This window comes from Daphnia pulex, chromosome 6 (genome assembly GCF_021134715.1).
Source record: "Daphnia pulex isolate KAP4 chromosome 6, ASM2113471v1".
NCBI lineage: Eukaryota > Metazoa > Arthropoda > Branchiopoda > Diplostraca > Daphniidae > Daphnia > Daphnia pulex.
The window spans coordinates 3,432,847-3,455,026 of NC_060022.1; the positions used below are offsets into that span (position 1 = coordinate 3,432,847).

Consider the following 22,180-nt stretch of genomic DNA (forward strand, 5'->3'; position numbering starts at 1 on the left):
ATCACCATAATCATAATAGTAGTAATATTATTATTGTTTAATAATAATACTAGTAAGGCATCGGAAAATGTTTATGGTAGAAACAAATGTCATGAAAAAGGGAGTGGGGAAGGAGATGAGCAGATGAACTTTAAATATAAAAAGGCACCATTCGCTAAATTTTTACATCGACAAAGTGGTAGGGAGCGTAAGATGGACAGAGTCGATCAGGTTTAAGGGGTTAACTGAAAAATTATGTGTCGAAGGGTGAAACAACGTGTGAAGGCTGTTTTCTGTTGTTCCCTCCACTGATTTCTTTCCCACCTCAAACGGAACAGAAAAAGGGAGAAAACAAAAAGACCAACAAAAGAAATAGAATGAATGAATGAACAGAGAGTGTCGCGAGAATGAAACTCGAAATATAAAAGAATTGAATAATAAATAACAGAAAGGAATGCTGGAAAGGCAGATAATTTAAACAAAAATGTGGAAGAAACAACCATAACGGTTTCGGATGTATCTGGCTCGATCCATCACTGGGCGTCGTATATATTCCGTCATTTTTTTCCCCTAGACGCAGATTTCTTGGGGGGGAAAAACAACGACGGGAAGACAAACTTTGTCGTTGGCGATGTTGTCGAATTTTGTTTTTATTTTAGTTTTTTTTTGTTTGTTGAACGCGGTGCGATGACAAGAGGCCATTGATCCTGTCCCCCTTCCCGTTCGTTATAGTTGGCTTTTAAAAGACGATAATTTTGTCGATCCATTCACGGAACTCGCTAATCCTGGTGTAGACTCCGGGTTGATTGGCCTCAGCGCACCCAATACCCCAAGAAATCACACCGGCTAGCACCCAAGACTGTTCTTCCTGAATGACCATAGGTCCGCCGCTGTCACCCTATTCAAAGAAAAAAAAAATTAATTAATGAGTTGCACCGTTAGAAATCCACAAAAGGAGAGGTCACTATGTAATAAATAAAAAACAGGTACGTGTTGGTCAAGAATATGAGAGACTTACCTCGCAAGAGTCCCTTTTGCCGTCCGCGTAACCTGCGCAGATAAAGATGTTGGGAATGTGTTCAACGTAGCCAGCCCGTCGGTACATGTTCTCACAGTCGGTGTTGTTAATGACAGGAACGGAAACCTGCTGCATCTTTGATGGTAGAGGTCCATCTGAATAATTAACGGTTTTAGTTGGCAATTGTCTTGATTCATTTTTCAAAGTCGCGTTCCAAATATTCTTTACCTTCGTAGAGGCGTCCCCAGCCAGTGACATAAGCCGTTCTTCCAACGAAATCGACTTCACTTGGAGGCGGCAAGCAAATGGGGACAATGTTGGGCTGGAATCGGACCGGGTCGTAGAAACGAAGTAGGGCGAGATCGTATTCAAAGGTGCGTGAATCGAACTGCGGATGAGAAGCGACGATCTGCACTTTACGTTCAATGTAAGGATACTCTTCCTCATCGGTGGCCAGATCGTATTCACCCATTCTCAATAGCAAATCGTCCGGTTGCACACTATAGGGAGAAGAGGTTAGTTGTAATTGGGCCGTAAAGACATTAACTCTGGACATTTCGTTAGTTATATTTACTTGTCGACGCAGTGAGCAGCAGTGATGGCCCAGTTTTCGTTGAGCAAAGCGGCGCCGCACTTGTGCAGGAAAGTGGCCGTTCTCCATTGACGAAGCGAAACCTTAAGTTTGATATCGACCATCAATACAACCGCAGTTTAAAGAAAGTTGGACTCGTTTTATAATCTTACTTGCCACGGCCACTGGCCGTACTGAGTTGTTGTACCGCCGACGATCCTGGCAGACGGGTATTGGTATTTGGGCCGGCCGCAAACTGCTCCACATCCACGTACCAAAAAACAGACCAATATAAACACGTTATTAATATTAATCGGGGGAAAACCGACAGCAACATTGTTGTCTCGATCGAATCAAGTGCATTTTTAAACAACAATACAAGTAAATAAGCTACTGGTACGACTCGACTACGAGTCCAAATGGCCGATAAAATCGGGTCTAATAGCTGATCGGTGCAAAACAGCGATTAAATAGTGAAAACAAGCAGCTTTCTCTCGTGTAAGGTGAAATCAACGAAAGCTCAACAACTAAATTACAAAAGCTGTAAATGAAATGAATCAGAAATTCAATTATTTAGATTACCGGTAGGCCAATGACCAACGAAAATGGACGACACTTTTCATTGTCCTTCATTAAGAGAGAGAAAATAAAAAAAGAGAAACACTTGGAATGAAAAAGAGAAGAAAAAAGGAAGTTGTAAATTTTGCACTCGAAGATATAAATTATGTATGAAGAGACCGTGAGCAATACGCGCACCGTCTGTTGGGCTCCCATTTGTGTCTGTTTTCTCAAGTCTCTCCAGTCGAGCGAAAAAAGCCAATCACGACATTCCCATGACATTGAACTTGAAAAAAACTTAAAAATAAATGGAGATAGAAAATAAAGAAAACGAGACGGCTTACATAAAAAAAAACCGACGAGAAAAAATAGGAAAAAGGACCAACGGCGTAAGATAAAAGAAGTAACCAAGGGAGGGACGAAAAAGAAAATCTCGAATAGAAAGAAGAAGATCCATCAAGTACTTTTGCTATTTCTCAGATTTCTTATCTTTACTTATTTTTTTTTTAAAGCGACAGTTAAAATAAAATCCCCGAATAGTTTAAAAGACCTTGAAGAAATGTTTTCTTCTTCCCCCAAAAATGTGAGCTCTTTCCGGAGAAAACATGAAGAGACACCGGCAACAGGTGCACAGTCCCTCATTCCCTCCTTGGGAGATTATTAACGATCAATGGGGACGACGACGAAAAAGAAGAAGAAAAACACCTCAAAGATTACAGGGAAAGAGATGCAAGTGTCAAACCTTCGCGGTAATTCTGAAATTGAACAGTCGGTCCTTCAATGGTGTCATTCAGCTCGGCCAAGGTCGTCGACACGGTAGCTGGTGTAGTTGTAGGTTCATTGGAAACGGGTTCCGCAGTCATTTCCACAATGGGTCCCCCTTCTGTCGTTGCGACAGACGTTTCCGGTTGTGAGGTGGATGGCTCTTCCGAGATGATTGAAGTGGATGGCCCTAACGTTGTTGTTGTTGCAGGAGATGACGAACTACTGGCCGGGGCTGGGGTAGTAGTCTCCGCTGCAGTCGTCGGACTTGCAGTCGTACTGGTAGTTTCCAGCGCAGCCGACGGACTTGCAGTCGTGAACGTAATGGTAGTTTCCGGCGCAGACGACGGACTTGTACTCACAACGACGGTGGTGGTGGTGGTTGTCTCTGGGACAGCTGCGGTGGTTGTTTCCGGAACGGCTGTAGTGGTTGAGGGACTTGCTGGACTAGTAACAGGACTCTTGGTAACAGCTTCTGTAACAACAGCGGCGGGAGTAGTGGCAGCCGTCGTCGTCGTTGTCGTAATCGGGGCCTGAGTTTCGGTTTGAACTGCAAGGCTGGAACCAGTCACAACTTCTTCCTGGGTAACATCTGTTGATTCCGGTCCAGTTTTGGTCACTTCTTCTTCTTCTTCCGTCGCGTCGACAGTGGTCACTTCCACCGTTTCTTCGGTGATGGATGGAATTTCGGTTTCGACATCGGTCTCTAACGAGACGGACGGCAAGTCAGTGACAGGTTCAATGGTAGTGAGTTCATCCTCTTGGTCCCCTTGCGGCTCATCCGTGGCGGTAGACTCTTCCGGCGACACGGGTGACGCCGACGAGCTGCCAACGGCTGTTAGTTCAGCTGGATTGGTTAAACCAGGCGTGGGAGCGGCGGCGGCGACGGTTGTCTCCGCCTGTGGTGCTGCAGACGACACCGTCGTGCTGGGTAAGGTTGTGGTAGTAGCAGTGGTAGTGCCAATTTCGGGAGTGGTAGTAGGACTAAGAGTGGTGGTGGTGGTTGAATTGGTAATGTCTAAAATAATAGCAGCAATGGTGGTGGTGGTAGGTGCAGGTGTAGTAGTAGTAGTAGTAATAGTAGTAGCATTGGTAGTTTCCTCAACAGGTGAGGATGTGGCTGGCGAATCTGTACCTATGGCGGGCTGCTGTGTGCTGGCCTGTACTGTCGTATGCGTCGCTTCCGTCGTGCTGGACGGATTTGCCAAAAGAGTCGACAGCGGAGTGGAAGCCAAAATCTGCGCCAAGGTCGGGTTTGTCACCTCGCCAACGGTGGTAGACGCTACGGTTGTAGTTGTGGTTAGCGGTGCGGATGACGTTTGAGTAACGCCCAATGTCGGCAAGGCGGAAGAAGCCGTCATCGTGGTCAAATCAGTCAGAATGTTGGGGTGTTGCGATGTCGTCGGCGTCGTCGGCAAGGGCGACACGGGAGCCGACGGCAGTGAAGAGGAGAAACCCAAATCGTTTCCACCATTAAATCCTTCGGTCGTGGCGGAAGGGAAGGCCGGGAAGGCCACAGCATCCGACGGAGCGCAACACGAACCGAAATAGAAACGGTCGATGCAGGTGCCTAAATGCTGGCCGTTCATCCTCGTGCAATCCATGGCGAACATGCACGTCCCCAGCTGACCCGTTTTAGATTTGCACGTGATGGGTCGGATGTTTCTCCCGAACGGTGAAACTAAACAGATAAAATGGCAAAATAAAGATCCGCATTAAGTCGTGATTGCCTAATTTTAAGAAAAGATTATAGCATCGTTAAAAATAATCAAATAGAAAATAATGTTGGTCGTATACAGCCTAGTAACGCCCTCTTCTTTTTCCGTACATCAAATAAGGGCGTGTGTGACTGGGTGTTGAGTGCCCAATGCACGTAGGTACCGTTAAGGCCGTCTCTCTCTCTCTCTTTGACCTCCTATTGGCCTTGACTTGGTCATTGCCTCCCGTTTGCCCAGCTACGGTGCGCCAGCACTAACTTATTCGACCCTCTTCTTCTTCTTCTCTTTCTTCTCGTTAACTTTGGTTTTCCCCTTGGAGCCAAATGAACCGAGTAAGTGACTTGCATTGAAAAACCGAGATGGTGATTCACCGTTTCTTTTTTCTTTCATCATTTTTCTTTCGCCGCTGCCGGCTATTTTCGATTGTGTGGAATAACCGGAGATTTGAGAATTCTCGCGCACAACAGCAACTCCTTATATAAACCATGTGTGCCAACTGATTGAATGCGTAATGAAGGTGCGGCGCATCTGGGTCACTTGGTCAGCGGTCATTGAGATGGAGTGCTCCCTGCCTCATATTCAACACGCAATGGGTGCGGAAAAAACATAAGCAAAAATGGAAAAGAGTTGCTCCTTGGGTGAAATTCCCTCCTACACAATTACATCATCATTTCACCTGCGTAATATTTTATGGCGGCCGGCCTGGATTTCGATTGACGACGCGGAAGTCGCGGGGGACTATTTCTTTGGCTGTTTTCTCTTTTTTAACGCCTCCTTTTTATAAATTCCAAAATCATTAACAAGAAGAGAAAATGCTTTTCAATTTGCCAACAACACAGCCGTGTGTTGCTGCAATGCTGATATTCTACGGGGAAATTGGGTTTTTTTATTCCAGGACCCCGAGCAATCCGGATTCGCTGAGACCACGTTCCAATTTGTATTCGTAGAAAAGTGAAAATTTCGAAATGGAAAATAAGACAAGGGGGAGAGAAAAAAAAAGATGAAAGGTCGAGCGAGTCAACAACAGCCACATGGAGCGGCAGGTAGATGAGAAATTCATAAAAAAGACTCTCTCGCGCTTGAGGTGCTCATCAAAAAGTGGCCGGGTGTCTTGCCTCTACTCGGTAGACGGTGCACCGCAGAGGGCACTGACCTCAGCCTATCCAGTCTCTCCCCACAGGTTGCCGGGCAAAAAGGCGGTACTATTTCAAACGCAACTTGAGGCGAAGAGAAAAAAAGAAATACCTACGCAAGTGGGGGGATTACTCCTCTTGTCGACTAGACTTAACAAGCAAAAACAACATTTATATATATGAACGGGAAAAAGGAGAAGAGAAAAAACTTTTGATTTTTCTCTCTTTATCTTTTCCCTTTTCATCTTTTTAAAGGCCCGCAGGAGACGGAATTCCACCATCGCACGGCGTAAGGAGCAAAGTCAAGGTGGAAGGTCAAAGGATCACAAGAAGCCGCTGATTATTAGCCGATCCGAGAGAGGGCAAACGAAAAGTGAGAACGCCAAAAGAAGAAAATGACATCGTAAAGGCGTCGGTTGGATGGGGTTAATGTTTCTCTCAATCATCATTACATCCTTGTGCAATAATTTACGGTCAATATACGAATTAAGAAGTAAAAACATGGAAATTCCATTCTAGTCTAAACAACCATGACGAGTCGACGATGGAATAAGAAAATCAAATAATAAAAAAGGTTTGTTGATTCCACATTTCTTTCTTGCGTGAATAGCCGCCGCCCAAGTTTTTTTTTTTTTTTTTTGACGTCACGTTTCTTTCCATCCACTCAGTCGGGTCTAACGGGACCCGGAGATTGTCTTTATTTTTCATATCAGGTGTATCAGGACGCGTGGTATTCGCCCATTGTCATTGCATCACACGTTTTGTTCTCTCCACTTTTCTTTCTCTTTCCATACAAGTCTGGTAAAATTGTAATAGGAAAAGGAACTTTCACGAGTACCGTCGTCTTCCGGCCCCATTTCAGAGCTGTCTAGTTCCTAATATTAACACATCGCCCTCAAAAAAAGAACGATTTCGTCACGACTCCCTGCTGACTTGTTACAACTGAAAAATCGGCAAAATCTTCCGGCTGGTTAAAAAAATAAAACGGGGCTAGGATCTGGGGGGTTTTTCCTGTAACGCATCCGAGTCTTTTTCTCTCTCAAACTGTCGTGAATTTTCTCGACAGAGATGGATACAAGAAAAGAAAAAAAGGAAGAAAGAAGTTAAGACCAAAACAGAAAGAGAGAAAGGGATGTACCGTTAGTCTCCCTAATACCGGTGCCACGCAGGAGGTGGCTATTGTGTATGTACCGCTCTGAAAGTCTTTTCAACACACACACACACGGGGTGGATAAGTAGACAAACACACCGTGGGGGCTTCTCCTTTTGGAGCGACCTCAATTGAACCAGCTCTACATACACATACACCGCATAGAGTCCTACAATGTAGTTATATAGCAATATATATACCGCCACGTAATTGCGTGAATGTCTCTCTACCCGTAAGGAAGAGATCCACTGCGAATTAAGAGCCCCTCGTTTTCTCTCTGTTTTGTCTTTTCCGTGTCGAATAGTAATTCACGAGGAGAAAACAAACTAATTCGCCGAAAAATGAAGTCAGACATTTCCAGGTTACCCCAATGTCTCTGCGTGAAGGAACTCAATTGCGACCGGTCTTTTCCATCTACACCTCAACGCCTTTATTGCCGCCGTTATTATCTTTAATTGTCGTGTCGTGTTTGACGACTGCTGGCGTCGACTTTATTTTTACAGTAATTGCCAGGAGGAAAAAACAACCAGAGAATATCTACCTATCTAGGCTGAACTAAATCAACATGAAAATGTTTTTGTTGTAGCGCTGAGAATAAGACAATAAAAATAAGAATAAGAAGAAAATATGTTTACTGACTTGCTGGGTTGATTGACACGGGTCCTGCGTTCAGAGGTGCGATCGTGAGCCAATTCAGGGTCACCGTCACCAAGATGCACCACCGCACTCCGGCCGCCATCATTCCTTCTTGTTAACTGGTTCGAATCGGTGCTAACACGTCGAGGTACTTGATCGCGATTGAATAGAAGGCGTCCTGTTTGGCGTAAAACAAAAAACAAATGAATAATGTTGCAATTATTGTTATCAAGGGTCAAGAGATGAATATGGCTATCAAAGAAGAACGAGTCTGAAACGGGTTTAGCCTAATTACGTATGCAATTTTCAGCGATGGACGTATAAGAGACTAACAATATCACTACTAGCCCCGAATAGTCAGTAAAAGGCCAAGGCCAAAGCCCAACGGAACCCAATGGCAGTACAGCAATAGTCGCCTCCTTCTCTCCTTATTGACGTCCGGCTCCCGGTTCTGTCCGTCCACCAAATATATGTGTCACCCGCTAACGCAATATAGCCAAAAGGGGAGCCAGTTCCTGGACGCAAATGCATTCCCATTTGGACGTGACAACAAAAACGTCCAAAGGGTCAACGTAATCATTTTCTCCCCTCGTTTCTTTTCTCTCTCTTTTTCGTTCAAAATGAATTATGCATTTCGCTTTGGCAATGTGGTGACACGCCTTCACGCACTTTTGATATGAATACACGAAGATGACGCAATTGACGTCCGCCCATTCGTTACACTTAACAGCAGTTCTTTCAGCCGCAATTTTCCGCGGCCGACTTGAGATCATTAGACAATAAAAAAAGATTAAACGAAAGAAGAAGAAGAAGAAGACAAAAGGAAGAAATAGTAAATAATATGATGACGGCCGAAGGAGGGACAGGACAGCTGGAGGCCGCCAGCCTCGGGACTAGTCCTGCCGCGCGGTCGATGTCCGCACTGTTTCACACACACGGCAACAAACACAAACATGCATGCGCAGCACACACAACGAAAAAGGCAACAGACGCGCGATGCGGCCCCACGACGTCGTCGACGCTTATTTTTTTGTCTATACTACAAACATCTTTGCCGCACTCAACCTTGAAAAATTATTGTGGCTTTTTTTGTTGTGTTGGTTTCGTTCTTCCTAGATTCCACTGCACCACTACACCACCATACGGATGATGCGCAATCTATTCGGGAGGATGATCCATGTACCTTGTCTCGTTGTTTGGCTATTTATTTTCACTTTTTTTTCTTTTTTCGTTTGGCGTGAATTTCGTTTGGCGGTCACTCTTTTGTTCGGTTCGTTCAAATCACTGCGCGCCCACATATACACGCCTCCTGCAACTTCCGTGACCAATGTCTAATCTTATACCCCCCGATGTCGTGACAAAAACATTACAACAATAAATGAGAATCTTTTCAAGACCGAAGAAGAACGTATTTACAATAGACTGCCAAATTCTTTTCTTTAGCCTTCCTCTTGTGTGTGTACTACGTGTGTCTGATTACGAAGCTCTCTCGCTGCGGAAGAATCTGCTGTGCTTCTACTGCGCTGGCCAATGGCCCGACACTCGGCGGATCATTGAATGCCAAGCCAGCCCTGAAAAAGAAGTTTCTTCTTCTTCTTCTTGCAGCTGGCACTCTTTTAAGTAAATCCAAAAAACCGGAATTTCTTAAGGGAAGATGATGAGGGCACACAAAAAACGTGTACCACATTCTTAACGTGAATTCAAGCGACGCACTGGAAATAATAAAAAAACGAACGACACCACCGACGTCGCACGTCAGCTACGACGGCGAATATTATACGCACGGAAAAACAGAAAAGGTCGACGATAGCGAATAAAAAAAAGACAAAATGAAAAGGAATAAGACAACAAAAGAAAAATAAGGTCCGAATCAGAAGGAAAAGAATATGAAAGAAAGAAAAAAACAAAATCACATGCAGCTGGCGTCCGTGTGTCGGATGCTATATAGTATGGACTCGTAGACTACTACTGGCTACTGGACAGAGTTCACTCACCCTGGGTTTTTGGATACGCTAGCGCGCTCGTGTGTGGTGGTCGGTGGTGGTCGGTGATGCAAGATCTCCAAGTGGTCAACCCCTCGTCTTTGGCGTGACCAAAGTTCAAACAGTGGAGGTCGTTTCCGGCACACCAGGACGGCGAAAAATCTTTTGGGCCAAGGAGAAGAAGAGCCGCAACGATCGAATTATATCCACTGGACTCGCTCACTTTTGGCTTTGGCGTAGACGTCTACGAATCCATCCGTTGTAGGCGAGTGAATGATATCGATCCTCTTCTTCTTCTGCTCAAATGACTTGGAAAAATCCGGAAGGAATAAGAGGAATATTATCAGATATTGGGGGGGAAATAAGGTGCTTGGTATCAGCAGGTGAAATGTGAATCAAGAAGTTGGGAGGAGAAGAAGAAGAGAGCGTGTCTCCACCGGTCCGTAGTTGGACACTGACTGGCAAAGGCAGGCGGTTCGTACGCTTCCCAGTATGTTGTTGAGCTTTCTTTCGTCGAGCTTTTACCTGGCCGACAGGTGGAGTTCTTCTAAAGAATCGGCAAGCCCCTGGTAGCGATTTTAGTCTCTTCTTCTTCTTCTTCTTCTTTTCCTTCTTCTTCTTCTTCTCCCATTTTGTTAAGCCTCTTCTTCTTCTTTGGCGATAGGATGGAGGCGTGGGTCTGGGAATGCGAGCGGAGAAAATCTACCTGAGCGGAACCGGCTTATTCCAAACAAGACAGCTTATAAGCGATGCACCAGAGGCGACGGAAACGCACTGATGCAAAAAAAGAAATAAATAAATGAATGCAATATCTATCAACTACAAAGAAGGATCTTAAAAAGAATAATAATAACTTTGAACAACTGTGGAATAGAAAAACCGGAAAAACCACATCGTGTTTTGGCGAAATTGGAGAGAAAATCTATGTGTGTGTGTGTACAACCCACTGCGGTCGTACGGATTTCTTTGTTCTATTTGTACATATATAGGATGGCGAATAATTGATTAAAATTATTATGCGTGGATTGATTTGTCCCCGTTCGTGAACAATTTCCAACACGGGTTCAGATTTTCACTGGAGACCCACAAGTTTAGATTCCCAATTTTGTTGTGGCGGAAAATTGCTGTAGGGGCTTCAATGCTTCATACATATTCCAATCTCTCTATAGAGGTTTTTCCATTTGGTTCGTGTAAGTAGAGGGAAAAGTCGTGCGGCTAGTCGACTAGTGCGCACCATGGCGGTGGATAGCCGAAACTTGCTGCAGACTTTGCTTGATCCAAACGATAGTCACCGTAAGGCCATGTACTGTAACCTGTCAGGCTGTCAGCAGCAAAAGTGAAACCTGTTTTTTTTCTTAAGTGTTTAAAATGACAGAAGGTTTTTGTTTCATATGTTCAACTTATGAAAAAAAAAGAGATCGCCGAAGTTTTTTCAAAGTGAAATGAGTTCTTTCTCAATTGAATTACTGTTAATGTTGCATTCTGGCACTTTGAAAAAACTTCGGCGATCTCTTTTTTTTTTCATAAGTTGAACATATGAAACAAAAACCTTTTGTCATTTTAAACACTTAAGAAAAAAACAGGTTTCACTTTTGCTGCTGACAGCCTGACAGGTTACAATACATGGCCTTACGGTGACTATCGTTTGGATCAAGCAAAGTCTGCAGCAAGTTTCGGCTATCCACCGCCATGGTGCGCACTAGTCGACTAGCCGCACGACTTTTCCCTCTACTTACACGAACCAAATGGAAAAACCTCTATCGCGTACTTTCTTCACAGTCACCCGAAATCTCAGAGGACCCCAAGTTAAATGGCCGGCCGCGCTCCACAGAGGATGTCGACCCTTCCATGTTTTTGTTGTCCGGTGGCAGGGGAAGATTTTGTTTTTCGTCATAAATTAACATTTTGTTTTTGTCCTTCGACAATACAGAAACCACAGCAAAATAGGAGAGAAACACTAAAAAGACAACTGGTTAATCATTTTTTCTTTAAATGAGATATATATGACTAAAACGACTACACTTTTCACTGTGTATGTACGCTCGCCTTTTTGCTGTTGTTGTGGACGTACTTTTAATAGCACAATCCGCTAGAGCGTAATAATGAAATGCCTTTTTTTTAACTATTCAGTTTAGAACCCATCTGTCACATTTTACGTTCTAAACAAAAATTGGAACCTTTTTACTTAACTTAACTTAACTTAACATTACTTCACTGTTATACTATACTGTTACATTTGTTTCATTTTTCTTTTACTTAATTTCCAATAATGCAATTAAGTAGTACAGTGAAGTAAGCTTACTATTTCCCAAAAATTGCTACGCTTAACATCAAATGTTGTAATCTTAACATTAATGGATAAAGCTATCTGTATTCTGTAATTACAATAATATAAACCATGCTAGAAATGGAGAACTTACCAAAAATTGCTGAAAAACATCCAGTGGTGGTCCATTAGCCACGTGCATCAGCAGTCGTGAATAAAAAACCGCGAAAATGAGCAGTTGAGCACCATGATGACACACTGCTCCGTCGACGACAATGAGCTGAATGAAATGTCCCTGATAATTAAAACCAGGGCTGTGTTGCAATTTTAAAGAATGATGATTTTTTTTCGAAAATAAATACCACAATTATTTTAAAAACAAAAGGCCTTTATCTAAAGACTAATGACTATTTTTTAATAATTTTGGTTCAATTATAAATCAATTAAAATTACATTAATCATAGATCTTGAAAACGTGGGTGGGTGAAAACGTGGAATTGAGGGGAGAACGAAAATATAGTGGAGTGGGAATGAGATGGAAATTGACAACTGCCAATTAATTCTCTTTTACAGTTTTACAGCACCTCACCTTTTTATTTATCTGTTTTATTGTACTATTCATTTATAGGTGTAGACCGGCTAAGACTAAATGTCGTCCAGGAAGCAGGAAGTCAAAAATGTCGATTGAATTCTTTCTGTCAGCACCGTCTAAATAACACTCGCGGGCTTTTTGTTTGTGTATGCAAATGTTTTCGCAATGACACATGTGTCTCATATGCAAATCATGATCTGTAATATGCAAATCACATTATTAACATATATCAAGCGTTTTCCTTTAGAGATCAAACGGTATTTCAATGTTCGATCCAACGCATTTTAGAATGCCAATTAAAAAAACAAAAAACAAACAGAGTGTCTGAAGTAAGACCCTGCTCACAACACATCATATAGGTCTCTTGTGTTAACAGTTATATAAACACGGAGTTCTACAGCACTCCAGAGTACCGGGTTGGCTCTTGGCTGACGTTTCCCAGCTGTTTTAAGTTGAAGAAAACACAAGTGGACAGCGTAACGACTGCAGCGCAACGTACCGATCGGGACTGGAACAAGATGCCTCATCTGCTTTACTTGTAGGAAATACCTCTTTCTTAAAAGCTAGATGGCGTTTTCACCTGTCTGTTTGTATTTTTCTTTTTTTTTAAACATTCAAATGTGTTGAGGTAATGCAAAAAGTTACCATTTCAAGAGCCAATTGCGTTGGTACTTGTCGGTTTCTTTTTATTTGATGTGATTTCAACCAAGTTCAATTTTTCACACGTAGATTTTTTCTGCTAGGCGATATGTCAGTAAATGCTTAACACTTGGCGTGTCATTCAAAGATGCGTAAAGATTGTCCCTAATGTGTAATTTTGTATTCCTTTTTCATTGATTTCTAATTCTGATTCATTCGAGTTGTAGCCTATGTATGTCAAGTTCAATTTCATCTAGTGTAACGTATGGTCATTTATCCGATTCAAGTGCAACCAAAGTCTCTTTTTTACGTTCTATTGCGAGTTGGATTAAAACAAGAACTATGTTAGGATACAAATCAATCGACATAGTGTATTAAAATGACGAGGTTGAAGTATATGAACAGAGACAAGAAATTTGCAAATAAATGATGTGTAAGGCCACGATTAGAAAATTAAGCCAAACAAGTACAAAAGTCGTGAATTTAAGGATTATCTAATTAACAAATCCCACCAAAAGAACCCCCCACATTGGCCAGATCAAAAAGAGAACCCAAATAAATATATATAGCGGCTTATGAAGAAGTAGTAGAAGACATTTCGTATTGTAATAAATATAATTATTTTCATCCCAGCATATAATTAAAAAAGAAAAAATCAACATACAATAAATAATCAGATCAATCAATAAAACACATCAATTGAATCATTTCTGGCCAGGAATGACAGGGAGAAATCCGCCATAATATTTCAGCTGGTCACCACCACTAGGCTGCTGTTGACCAGTCTGGCTATTCACAGCTGTTTCATGATGGCTAGATTCTTCAGGCGACTCGTCTCCTTTGCGTTCGATTTCCTGTGGCATGGCGTGCCACTTTTCGAAAGGAATACTCGACATTTCACCCACTTCCGATGGGCTCTCTACGGAAGGCACGAAAGGAGCGTCCAAGTCGAGCAATTCCGGTGGTCCAGGCTGGCTTTTGTAAGTCACAATGTAGGCCGGATGAACGACAGCAATCTGTTTGCCATCTTCTTGTTGGATTGTCGCATACGTAACTGGATGCTGATTGTTGAACGATTCCATGTAGGCTGGCGTTGTCGTTGTTCTCGATGGCAATTTGGTGGTTTTCCGCTTGGGTGGTCTTGGTGTGCTCGATATTTGAGTTTCGTACAGTGGAACATTTAAAACGGATGCCACACCGACGGACGGATCTGGATTCTTGACAGACGTCGGCTGCTGTTGCTCAAATGGAGGAAGGATCGAGGCGTTTTCATTCGGTCGATTGTGGAGTAATGTGGGATTACTGAAGAGTGACGCAACGTCTTTGTGGGGGTTCAGCGGAACTCTCGGGGGTGGTATACCCTGCGACACAGGGCTGATGCCTTGTGGTAGAACAGATTCCGCTTCTTGTGGGATTTCGGGAAATAAAAATCCTGGTGGCGGTCGTCGATGGGGAAGCGCACTTTGACGGGGCGGTGACAATCCAGTCGGTAGACGATCCGGCCTGTCTTTGATGCCGTTTCCTGATGAAATCGGGAAAAACGGTTTACGAACGGGAGCGATTTCCGGTTGGCGAGCAGCCGGCGCTATTTCTTCTTGATTGGGAGTGGCGGCGGATGGAAACGGAAGTGAGTTTGGGCTGTTGGGACGGCTGCTGCTGGGCGAATCGCTCGGGAAATCGCTGCGGCGTTGACTCTCGGGAGTGTGGATCGGTGTTGCGGGCACCGAATGAACTAGCTGAGCACCGGCCACGTTCGGTGGACCGGAAAGGACAGGGCCGACGACAAGGTAAGGTGGTTTTCCTTGCTCCAATTCGTGAGTTGTGTAGACGTAAAAAGCAGGTGGCTTACTGGCGGCATCTTCCGGTGAAGCCCTGATTCCAACCACTTGCGGATGCGTGGCAGCTGGAGTTGCGCCAAGGTTCGGTGGCATCTGTTGTTGCGGAAGCTGGAGGCTCAATCCTGACCGATCAACAGAGATGGGCGATGGCAAGAGCGGCTGATCGGGTCGACTGAAAAGGACAAATGAGCCACTGTTGCTTTCGGCCATGTCCAAATCTGTTGTCACTTCGCTGGGGTCGACAATTCCAGAACGGTCCGATTTCACTGTGGCGTCCAAATTACCGGATCGACTGCTGCCTGCTGAATAGCCGGAACGGCGCCCAAAGAAATTGGCTACCGCTTGGGAGATGGAAGAGAATGGCGATTGCAAAGCAGAGGGAAGTGGGCTAATGGCACCCGGCCGTTGTTGTTGCTGCCTCAGGTTGGATTCCTGTCCAGTAGGTCGTAAGTTTGCGTGCGGTCCAGGCTGCAGCTGATGAGCTTGCTGTCGGTTAAATTCAATCTGTTGTGGATGTTTAATAAACTGGAACTCATCAGTTGGATTCGTATTGGGACGGAATAGTGGCAGGATGTTGGGTGGTTGGTTCTCCTGTTTGGCGTTCAACCCGAGTTGTTGTTGCTCAGATGGGAATCGGAAAGGTGGGCGGGGTGAATCGTTGCCAATTTGTTGTTTCTGTTGAGGGGGTTGGTTCCAGTTGGGCACCAATCCCTGGTTGGATGATAGAGGAGGCAAAAATGAACTATCGGAAGAAGGACGGACAGGAGCGGAAGGCCGGAAGGCAGGAGTAAATACTTGCTGAGGTCGCGGATCGCGACTGGCCACAGTCGGATAAGGGCTGGAGACTGGACTTGGAGTGGCAGAACTTGGTTTGACAGACACACCAGATGAGATGGACAGATCCGGGCCAGATGGCGCGCCAGACGGGCCATTATCAAACATGAACAAGACGCCTTCTCCTTTGCTTCGTTCGTCATCGTAGTCGTAGATGATATCGGGTACGTCGGCCACCTGCCCAGGAGAGTTCTGCGGTGGTGACTGGCCAAAATTTTGATTTTCGTCAGCGGCGAAAAACGGTTTCGGTGTCACTTTGATTTCGGCTATGTGGTCGTCGGAATGAGGACGATAGGACTGATGGGGTGTAAAAATCGGCTCTCGGTCGTCATCCAATCCAGCAACGACAGAATAGTTGGGTCTGGTCGGTTGAGGCTGCGGTTTATCTTCCTTGGCTGGTTTCGGGCGGCTCTCCACTTTATAAGAATGGAAGTCGTCAAACTCTGGCCGACTGATTGGTTTGTACGGTTTGGGCTCTCCTTGCCGAGGAGGCCAATCGTCGTCCGTCTGTTGATGCGATGTCACTTCATCGTCTTTATAGAAAAAAGGTTTCTGGTTCGGTCTATTTTCTGGTTGGTAAGGCCTGCTGTTGTCTGGGTAGGTCTCGGAAATGTTTTCCTCCGAATGCTGCTGCTCGCTGTAGGTCTGAGGGCGGGGCGCAGGTTTGTTGCGTGTATTTTCGACAGGTGGCTTTGGTCTATAAGCAATGCTCTCAGTTTCTTTTGGAAGATCAATCGATGGACGGACACGTTGTTTCTTAGTGGTTGGTCGATTTGAATAGGGATTGTATTGGCCATCACGCAGATTGTCAACCGTCGATGTCCGGATGGGTGTTGTCGTTGTCGTAGATAATTTGGGTTTCGATGACGGCCTTCGGGTGGTTTTCACAGAAGCGAATTCTTCCCCTTCGTAGTCGTAATCGTAGCTGCTGGGTAATCGTTCTGTGACATATTTCACCGGTTGAGTGGCGGGTTTAGTCGGTTTAGCCGTGGTAGAACTGGGTGAGCCCTGGTATTTGGTGTTGGCGTATCCAGTAGAGACCAGAGGGTATTTATTCTTAGGAGGCAGTTTGAATTTATCGTAAGGATTGTAGGTAGTGCCATTACCATAGTCATGGATGGGAATATTGAGCAAGTCGTGAAACTGGGGAGGGAGCAATTCGAATGGGTTGATTTCATTCGTTTCTGGCACCCTAGTATCTTTGCGATCGATGGCGTCTTCGGGCTCGACCGCTTCGTTGATTTCTCCTTTCACATCTTCGGATGGTGGTGGGGTGAATCGACTGGCGGCAGGTCTGCTTCCACTTCGAACTGGATTGTTTGTCACTGCTTCTAAGACGACCCGACCAGTGGCTGGATCCCGGTTGCCGTATACCGGTTGAGCTTCCGACCCGAACAATGCAATCAACCGCTGCTGGTCAAAATTGGATCCTTCCTTTGCTGCAGGGAGTGGAACCGTTGCTGGCGGTGGTGGTCGTTGCTGTTGGAGTCTCCCATTCAATGACGTCGGTGGTGATTTCTGCTGACAGCGAGCAGTGGTCATAAAAACTGCCAGGACGAAGACGACAGCTGCTAGTCTGTTATTGCTGCTCATTCTACCAAAACGACAAATAATAATTTCCCTTTACTTTATTAAACATTCTTTTGATTGACTTGTCAGGATCAAGATCTTGACAGACGTATGTTAACCCTACTAGAACTCTTTTTAACTGTTTTATAACATATGGCTAGTGATGTTTAGTGCTTACAAATATAATTTGATTGAGGTTAATAACAATTGCCATTTTACAAGACAAAACAATTGAGTAAATTTGACGATTTATGGGAATGTCAAGAGCTAAAACTGACTTCCTGTGTCAATAAGACTTTGAAATATGTGCATGTAAAAAAAACACAATAAATTGAGTAGCTTAAAAATAAACTTGCATCCACATACACCTGTGATTTCCCTGCAGGTACACAGGATCGATTTTCCCACACGCTGCTAACAAACAACCACATGCTTGTTCACAATTCAGATTGTTGAATGATTCCAATATGAAAATACATTAACTTTACTCTCTAAAGCAAATTGAAAAGAGCAAACATCAAATTAACAATTTGGGTTACCATGTTATTTCGCATTTCAACACCATCAACACGAGTTTGTTTAGGAGACATCTCATTTTTTTTTTTTTTTTTTTTTTTAATAATAGGTGTTGCTATGGACGCAGCCGCGCGGTGGCGCGGGGGTCGCTAGCATTGGACTGGCGTCCATTATCACCACCAGGGTACATCTCATTTTTGAAACTTGTAAACGAAACGTTAGCAGCAGACGACAATTTTCATTCTACTAAGAAATCGATAGAAACAATTCAAAATCGACCGCTAAATCCAAACCACTCAAACACGATAGTCTCACCCGTGCTCGACATCTGCTTTTAGACCGAAACCGCCATAATAAATAAGACCCCCCAGGACCTTATTCTTGGAAGCCAAGAGATAAGAAATCTTCGACCGAAGCGAACTGGTCATCATTACTAATTCAATCAGTGGTAGGAAATTATTACCCGTGGCGTTTGTTCTCGTTTCAAAATAGTCCAAGGCATGTATCACATTTTGGCATATTTCTTTTCCACATCTTCTTTTTTTACCGTCTTTTAAACCAACCACCTAAATTGTTGTGGCTCCTCGGAAAGAAATTTATGTTTTGAACGATTGCAAAAGTACTGTTTTAGCTTTTCCTTTTATCCCACCGGGGGAGAAAAACAACTGTAACTTTTTATTTAAAACAAAAAAAAAAAAAAAACAATAAAAAATAAATTTTTAAATTGATATTTGTCTTATTTTTCTGTAACTGTAATTCTGCCGATATGGTAAAAGATGTTTTGGCTGGCAACCGTATAGAGAGAGCCCACTGGTAAAATAGCAATACTATTCAAACAACCAGTTTTTATTTTATTTTTTTTTTTTTTAATTCAATATTTTCCATAAATAGCTGTATAATAATGTAAGAAAATGCACATCAAATAACGTCATTTGACGCATCCGGAAGCTTTTTTTTACATTATAACATCATTGAAAAAATTTAGGAGAGGTCAATGGTGCCGTTATGTCCTTAATTTGCATGCACGCACCATTTTAGCTCTCGGAAACCAATGCATTAAAAAGAATGAAAAAAAACCTCCTTTTTTAAGGTGACTCATGCACCGTGATAACGCAACAGCAGTGTTTTACTCTTATGTCATAATCAATCTTACTGAACTACACGCTAGACGCCAACGGTCGATCAGACAAGAAATTGCAAAAACTTTAGATTTTTATTTTGCCAAAATAAAATTCAGCTCGTCTTCTTGCTGCCGGTCTGGACAGACTATACTAAATTCAAATTGCGCATAGGTAAAAAAAAATTTAAAAGAAGAAAAAAGCAATTTGGTGTGAAATAATTCGTTTGTTTTTCTTGCGGTTGTGGTTCCGAGAGAAAATGAGAGACACGACACGTGAAACAAAAACCTGACTGGTTTTTCACTGAAGAAAACCGGGAAAAATATTCAGAAAATCCAGACCACTGGCCCGCTGGTAAACTCTGAAGTAAAAGGAGAGGAAATAATAAAGGAAGACATAAAAGGTCAATAGCCTCTGAAGAACTTTGGAACTTTCTCTTCCTGGGTAAAGTGTCAAGAATTATTTCGCCATTCTCGAATTCAACATTTTCTCCGACTCATTCCGGAAATTGAATTTCTCTCTTTATATTTTCGTTGCGATTCCTTTTTTTATTTTGGAGTCTAGAACCAACCGCAGATTGAATGCTGAAAAACTAGATATTCAATCCGTCACTATAATCTAGTCGCAACGGTAAAAAAATACCTTGTTTCTATAAACAAGAGAAAAAAACAATTCTGAACATTCGAGAGGATGTGCTATAGCTGTTTCGAATATCAGGAATTCATAAGACGTTCTTGACTTTTCTAATTGTACCGTTAGATTCTACTCCCAGTCGCCAGGTATATGTATGCACCCCGCCTTCCTTAAAGCCAAGCTAAGAGGGAAACGGGAGAAATATAGACGACCGAGAGAGGGAAATCGAAAACCGGGATTGGTTACTTTACACACAGCCAGGGAACTTGAATTTCTAGAGAACACACCAACTTCTGGGTGTTGAAGGTTAAGGTCAAGGGCGTGCACGTTCGCGTTGACTTTTTTAAGAATGCATTCCTCTATCAATATATTACAAGCAAATGAACTGTTATAATATGCATCGTTGATTGACTCAATCTGTTATACACCTCTTTCTACTACCCCGTGAATATACCTGTTTGTTGTTTGCCCAATCCCCTTTACATAACAATATTAAATTACATTTTTTAATGCAAGCCGTAAAGAACAGTAAATTTCAAAGCAGATTTCTTTAAGAGTTTACAAATTGCTGCCGAGCCACTTAATTCTGTTTGTTACGAATTTTAATTAAGTCAATATAGTTGTGCACTTCATTTTTTAATTTTACAAGAAACTGAGTTGCTTGGCGTTTTTTTAAATACCAGAACATAACAATCAAAAGAAAATAAATGCTTCCTTACCTTGATAACAAGCGAAGGATGAAATGTGACGAACCCGTCAACAAGATTTCACAATCACGGTATATAAAACCCGCGTTGTTTAAAAAAAATTGGTGTCAAACACTCGACTCTACTAAAACACGAAAATTTTTTCAATTGGTTGGCCAAGACAAATAAAAATCAGACTACAAAGCACAATCGTTTGTTGTTTTTTTCAGAAAAAATATGAGTGAGGAACGAGCGAGAGCTCTTTGTGCGTCGTCTGTGCCTATAAGAGAAAGGGGCGCCCCGAAAGGCAAGCCGTTACGAGTATGACTGAGACGATCCGTTAGGAAGCTCCGGTCTAAATAGTTGGGCAAAGGAGGAGGAGGAGGGGTGGAGGGAGGGGCTGTCAGCGGAGAACAGGTGAGTACACACAGAATTGGACATGCTTTTGGACGTCACTACACCGAGACGAAATGTTGAAAGAGAAAAACATAGATCCCTGTGACCTACTAAACTTCAATAAGCAAGTATATATACACTTCCCTCGTCCTGTTTTTCCTCTTCGTCATCATTTTGATCACAAAAAAACGGACGACAGAAACTGTTATTATATTTTAAAAGAGAGACGGACCGTGAAGTGAAGAGACAAGACGAAAAGAAGACAACACAAGGCCCACCGCTTCCTTGAGCCTTGGGCAACTCGCAAGCCAAGCTTTTACATAACTCGGAAGGGCCGTTCCCCCTTCTGAATCACGTGTTCAAAGATTGAAATTAATCGTGACTAATTCAAGCTTCCCAGGCCAACGATGATCATTTTTATGCTAATTAGGATTATTGTTTACATAGCACACGGCTCTTGCGTACATACCCTAAATTTGTCTCTAAAGCCAATTCAATTAAACGGTATTTTAATTTCAAGATAATTTGATTTGATAGATTTTGTTAAATTTTTTAATTTGTTCATCTAATATGATTTTTTTTTTAATGTTTTGGACAAAATTCGATGAATTCTTTTCCGGCCTTCATAATCTCAGCTGCGTTGTCTTGATTATTAGATGGATTAGAAACAATAAAAACAAAGCTTCCGGTCAGGTTTTGCTTTCAATTTATATGTGTAACGACTCGGGAGTGTACACTCCCAGCTGTAAGTTCCCAGCTTTATGTCTACTATAGCAGTAGATAATACAGAATCCACACTATATATTTATGCAGCTCCGATGGCGGCTAAACGGCATCTATACCTGAAGTTGCTGGGTGTAACGGACTATGTGGCGGCAGCAGGACACGGGTCCTATATTTTATATTGGGAAATAAAAGAACAGTATATAAGAAAATACTTGTTTTTTATAAGGAAAAGCGACTTTGGTGATGTGTTGCTGGCCAGCGAAACAAACTGTATGCTGACGACAGGGTATATTTAATACCAAACCACCAACAACAGTGATAACTGTCGTGGTTGTACGTTTTTTCTTTCACAGTTGTTTTTTTTTTTCATTTTCTCGTCGACCGTCCCATCTGACACTTTCTTCTACGGATTCCCATGTTTTATTTGAAATGTATATATCAATAAACAAAGTTACAGTACAGCACACTCCTCCTACTCAGCGCTTATGCGCCAGGGTTCAACGACGCTGGCGGATTTCCACGCGCACTTCCTTTCGATTTTTCAGTTCCATTAAAAGAAGAAAATAACATCGGATAACGGATGAACAGTCAACGTGACCGCAAATCAGGTAAACGAAATTTGGTTTTGATTTTTGAAACTATTACTATCTTTATATAGTTACCAGCAACACGCTATCAGCGAAAAAAGGAAGTGGGACCTCTGAAATCGATCAAATGTTAAGGCCAGAAGGAATATACGGTATTCTATGACGCTATAGGAATGGGACCTACTTTCACTTCCTGGCGGATTAGAAATTAATTATTCAATCGCAAACTTTCTTTCTTTCTTAAAAGAGTTCCGTGGTCAGTTTACAGTTATG

General features: G+C 42.9%; 2 protein-coding genes across 6 annotated transcripts; both read right to left on the bottom strand.

Annotated features, from left to right (window-relative positions):
- Positions 1–181: 181 nt before the first annotated feature.
- LOC124195738 (serine proteinase stubble-like) lies at positions 182–12,064 on the bottom strand. 4 transcript variants are annotated; one of them, XM_046590293.1, is made up of 10 exons: positions 11,928–12,064; positions 9,520–10,281; positions 7,529–7,703; positions 4,024–4,569; positions 2,869–3,594; positions 1,742–1,824; positions 1,572–1,672; positions 1,226–1,497; positions 998–1,152; positions 182–877 (listed from the first exon to the last, which is right to left on the bottom strand). In XM_046590293.1, exons 3-10 carry the CDS (start codon positions 7,629–7,631, stop codon positions 719–721), a joined length of 2,145 nt encoding a protein of 714 aa, XP_046446249.1. In that variant the 5' UTR covers positions 7,632–7,703; positions 9,520–10,281; positions 11,928–12,064; the 3' UTR covers positions 182–718. The 4 variants fall into 4 exon arrangements, with proteins under 4 accessions (XP_046446249.1, XP_046446246.1, XP_046446250.1 ...); XM_046590290.1 differs by having other exon boundaries at positions 2,869–4,569; XM_046590294.1 differs by lacking the exons at positions 9,520–10,281; positions 11,928–12,064 and adding an exon at positions 9,439–9,494.
- Positions 12,065–13,355: 1,291 nt separating this feature from the next.
- Positions 13,356–20,536, bottom strand: LOC124195743 (cell surface glycoprotein 1-like). Of its 2 annotated transcripts, none has more exons than XM_046590304.1 (2): positions 20,232–20,536; positions 13,356–17,270 (listed from the first exon to the last, which is right to left on the bottom strand). In XM_046590304.1, the coding sequence occupies exon 2, from the start codon at positions 17,267–17,269 to the stop codon at positions 13,709–13,711; it is 3,561 nt and encodes a 1,186-aa protein (XP_046446260.1). In that variant the 5' UTR covers position 17,270; positions 20,232–20,536; the 3' UTR covers positions 13,356–13,708. The 2 variants fall into 2 exon arrangements, with proteins under 2 accessions (XP_046446260.1, XP_046446261.1); XM_046590305.1 differs by lacking the exon at positions 20,232–20,536 and adding an exon at positions 17,785–17,841.
- Positions 20,537–22,180: the final 1,644 nt, after the last annotated feature.

Coding starts and splice junctions, on each gene's coding strand:
- LOC124195738 (XM_046590290.1), bottom strand. CDS start 7,631: ATGATGGCGGCCGGAGTGCGGTGGTGCATCTTGGTGACGGTGACCCTG. Junction 1,673..1,741: donor ACGGCCAGTGGCCGTGGCAA/GTAAGATTATAA, acceptor ATCAAACTTAAG/GTTTCGCTTCGTCAATGGAG. Junction 878..997: donor GCAAAAGGGACTCTTGCGAG/GTAAGTCTCTCA, acceptor TTCTTTGAATAG/GGTGACAGCGGCGGACCTAT.
- LOC124195743 (XM_046590304.1), bottom strand. CDS start 17,269: ATGAGCAGCAATAACAGACTAGCAGCTGTCGTCTTCGTCCTGGCAGTT.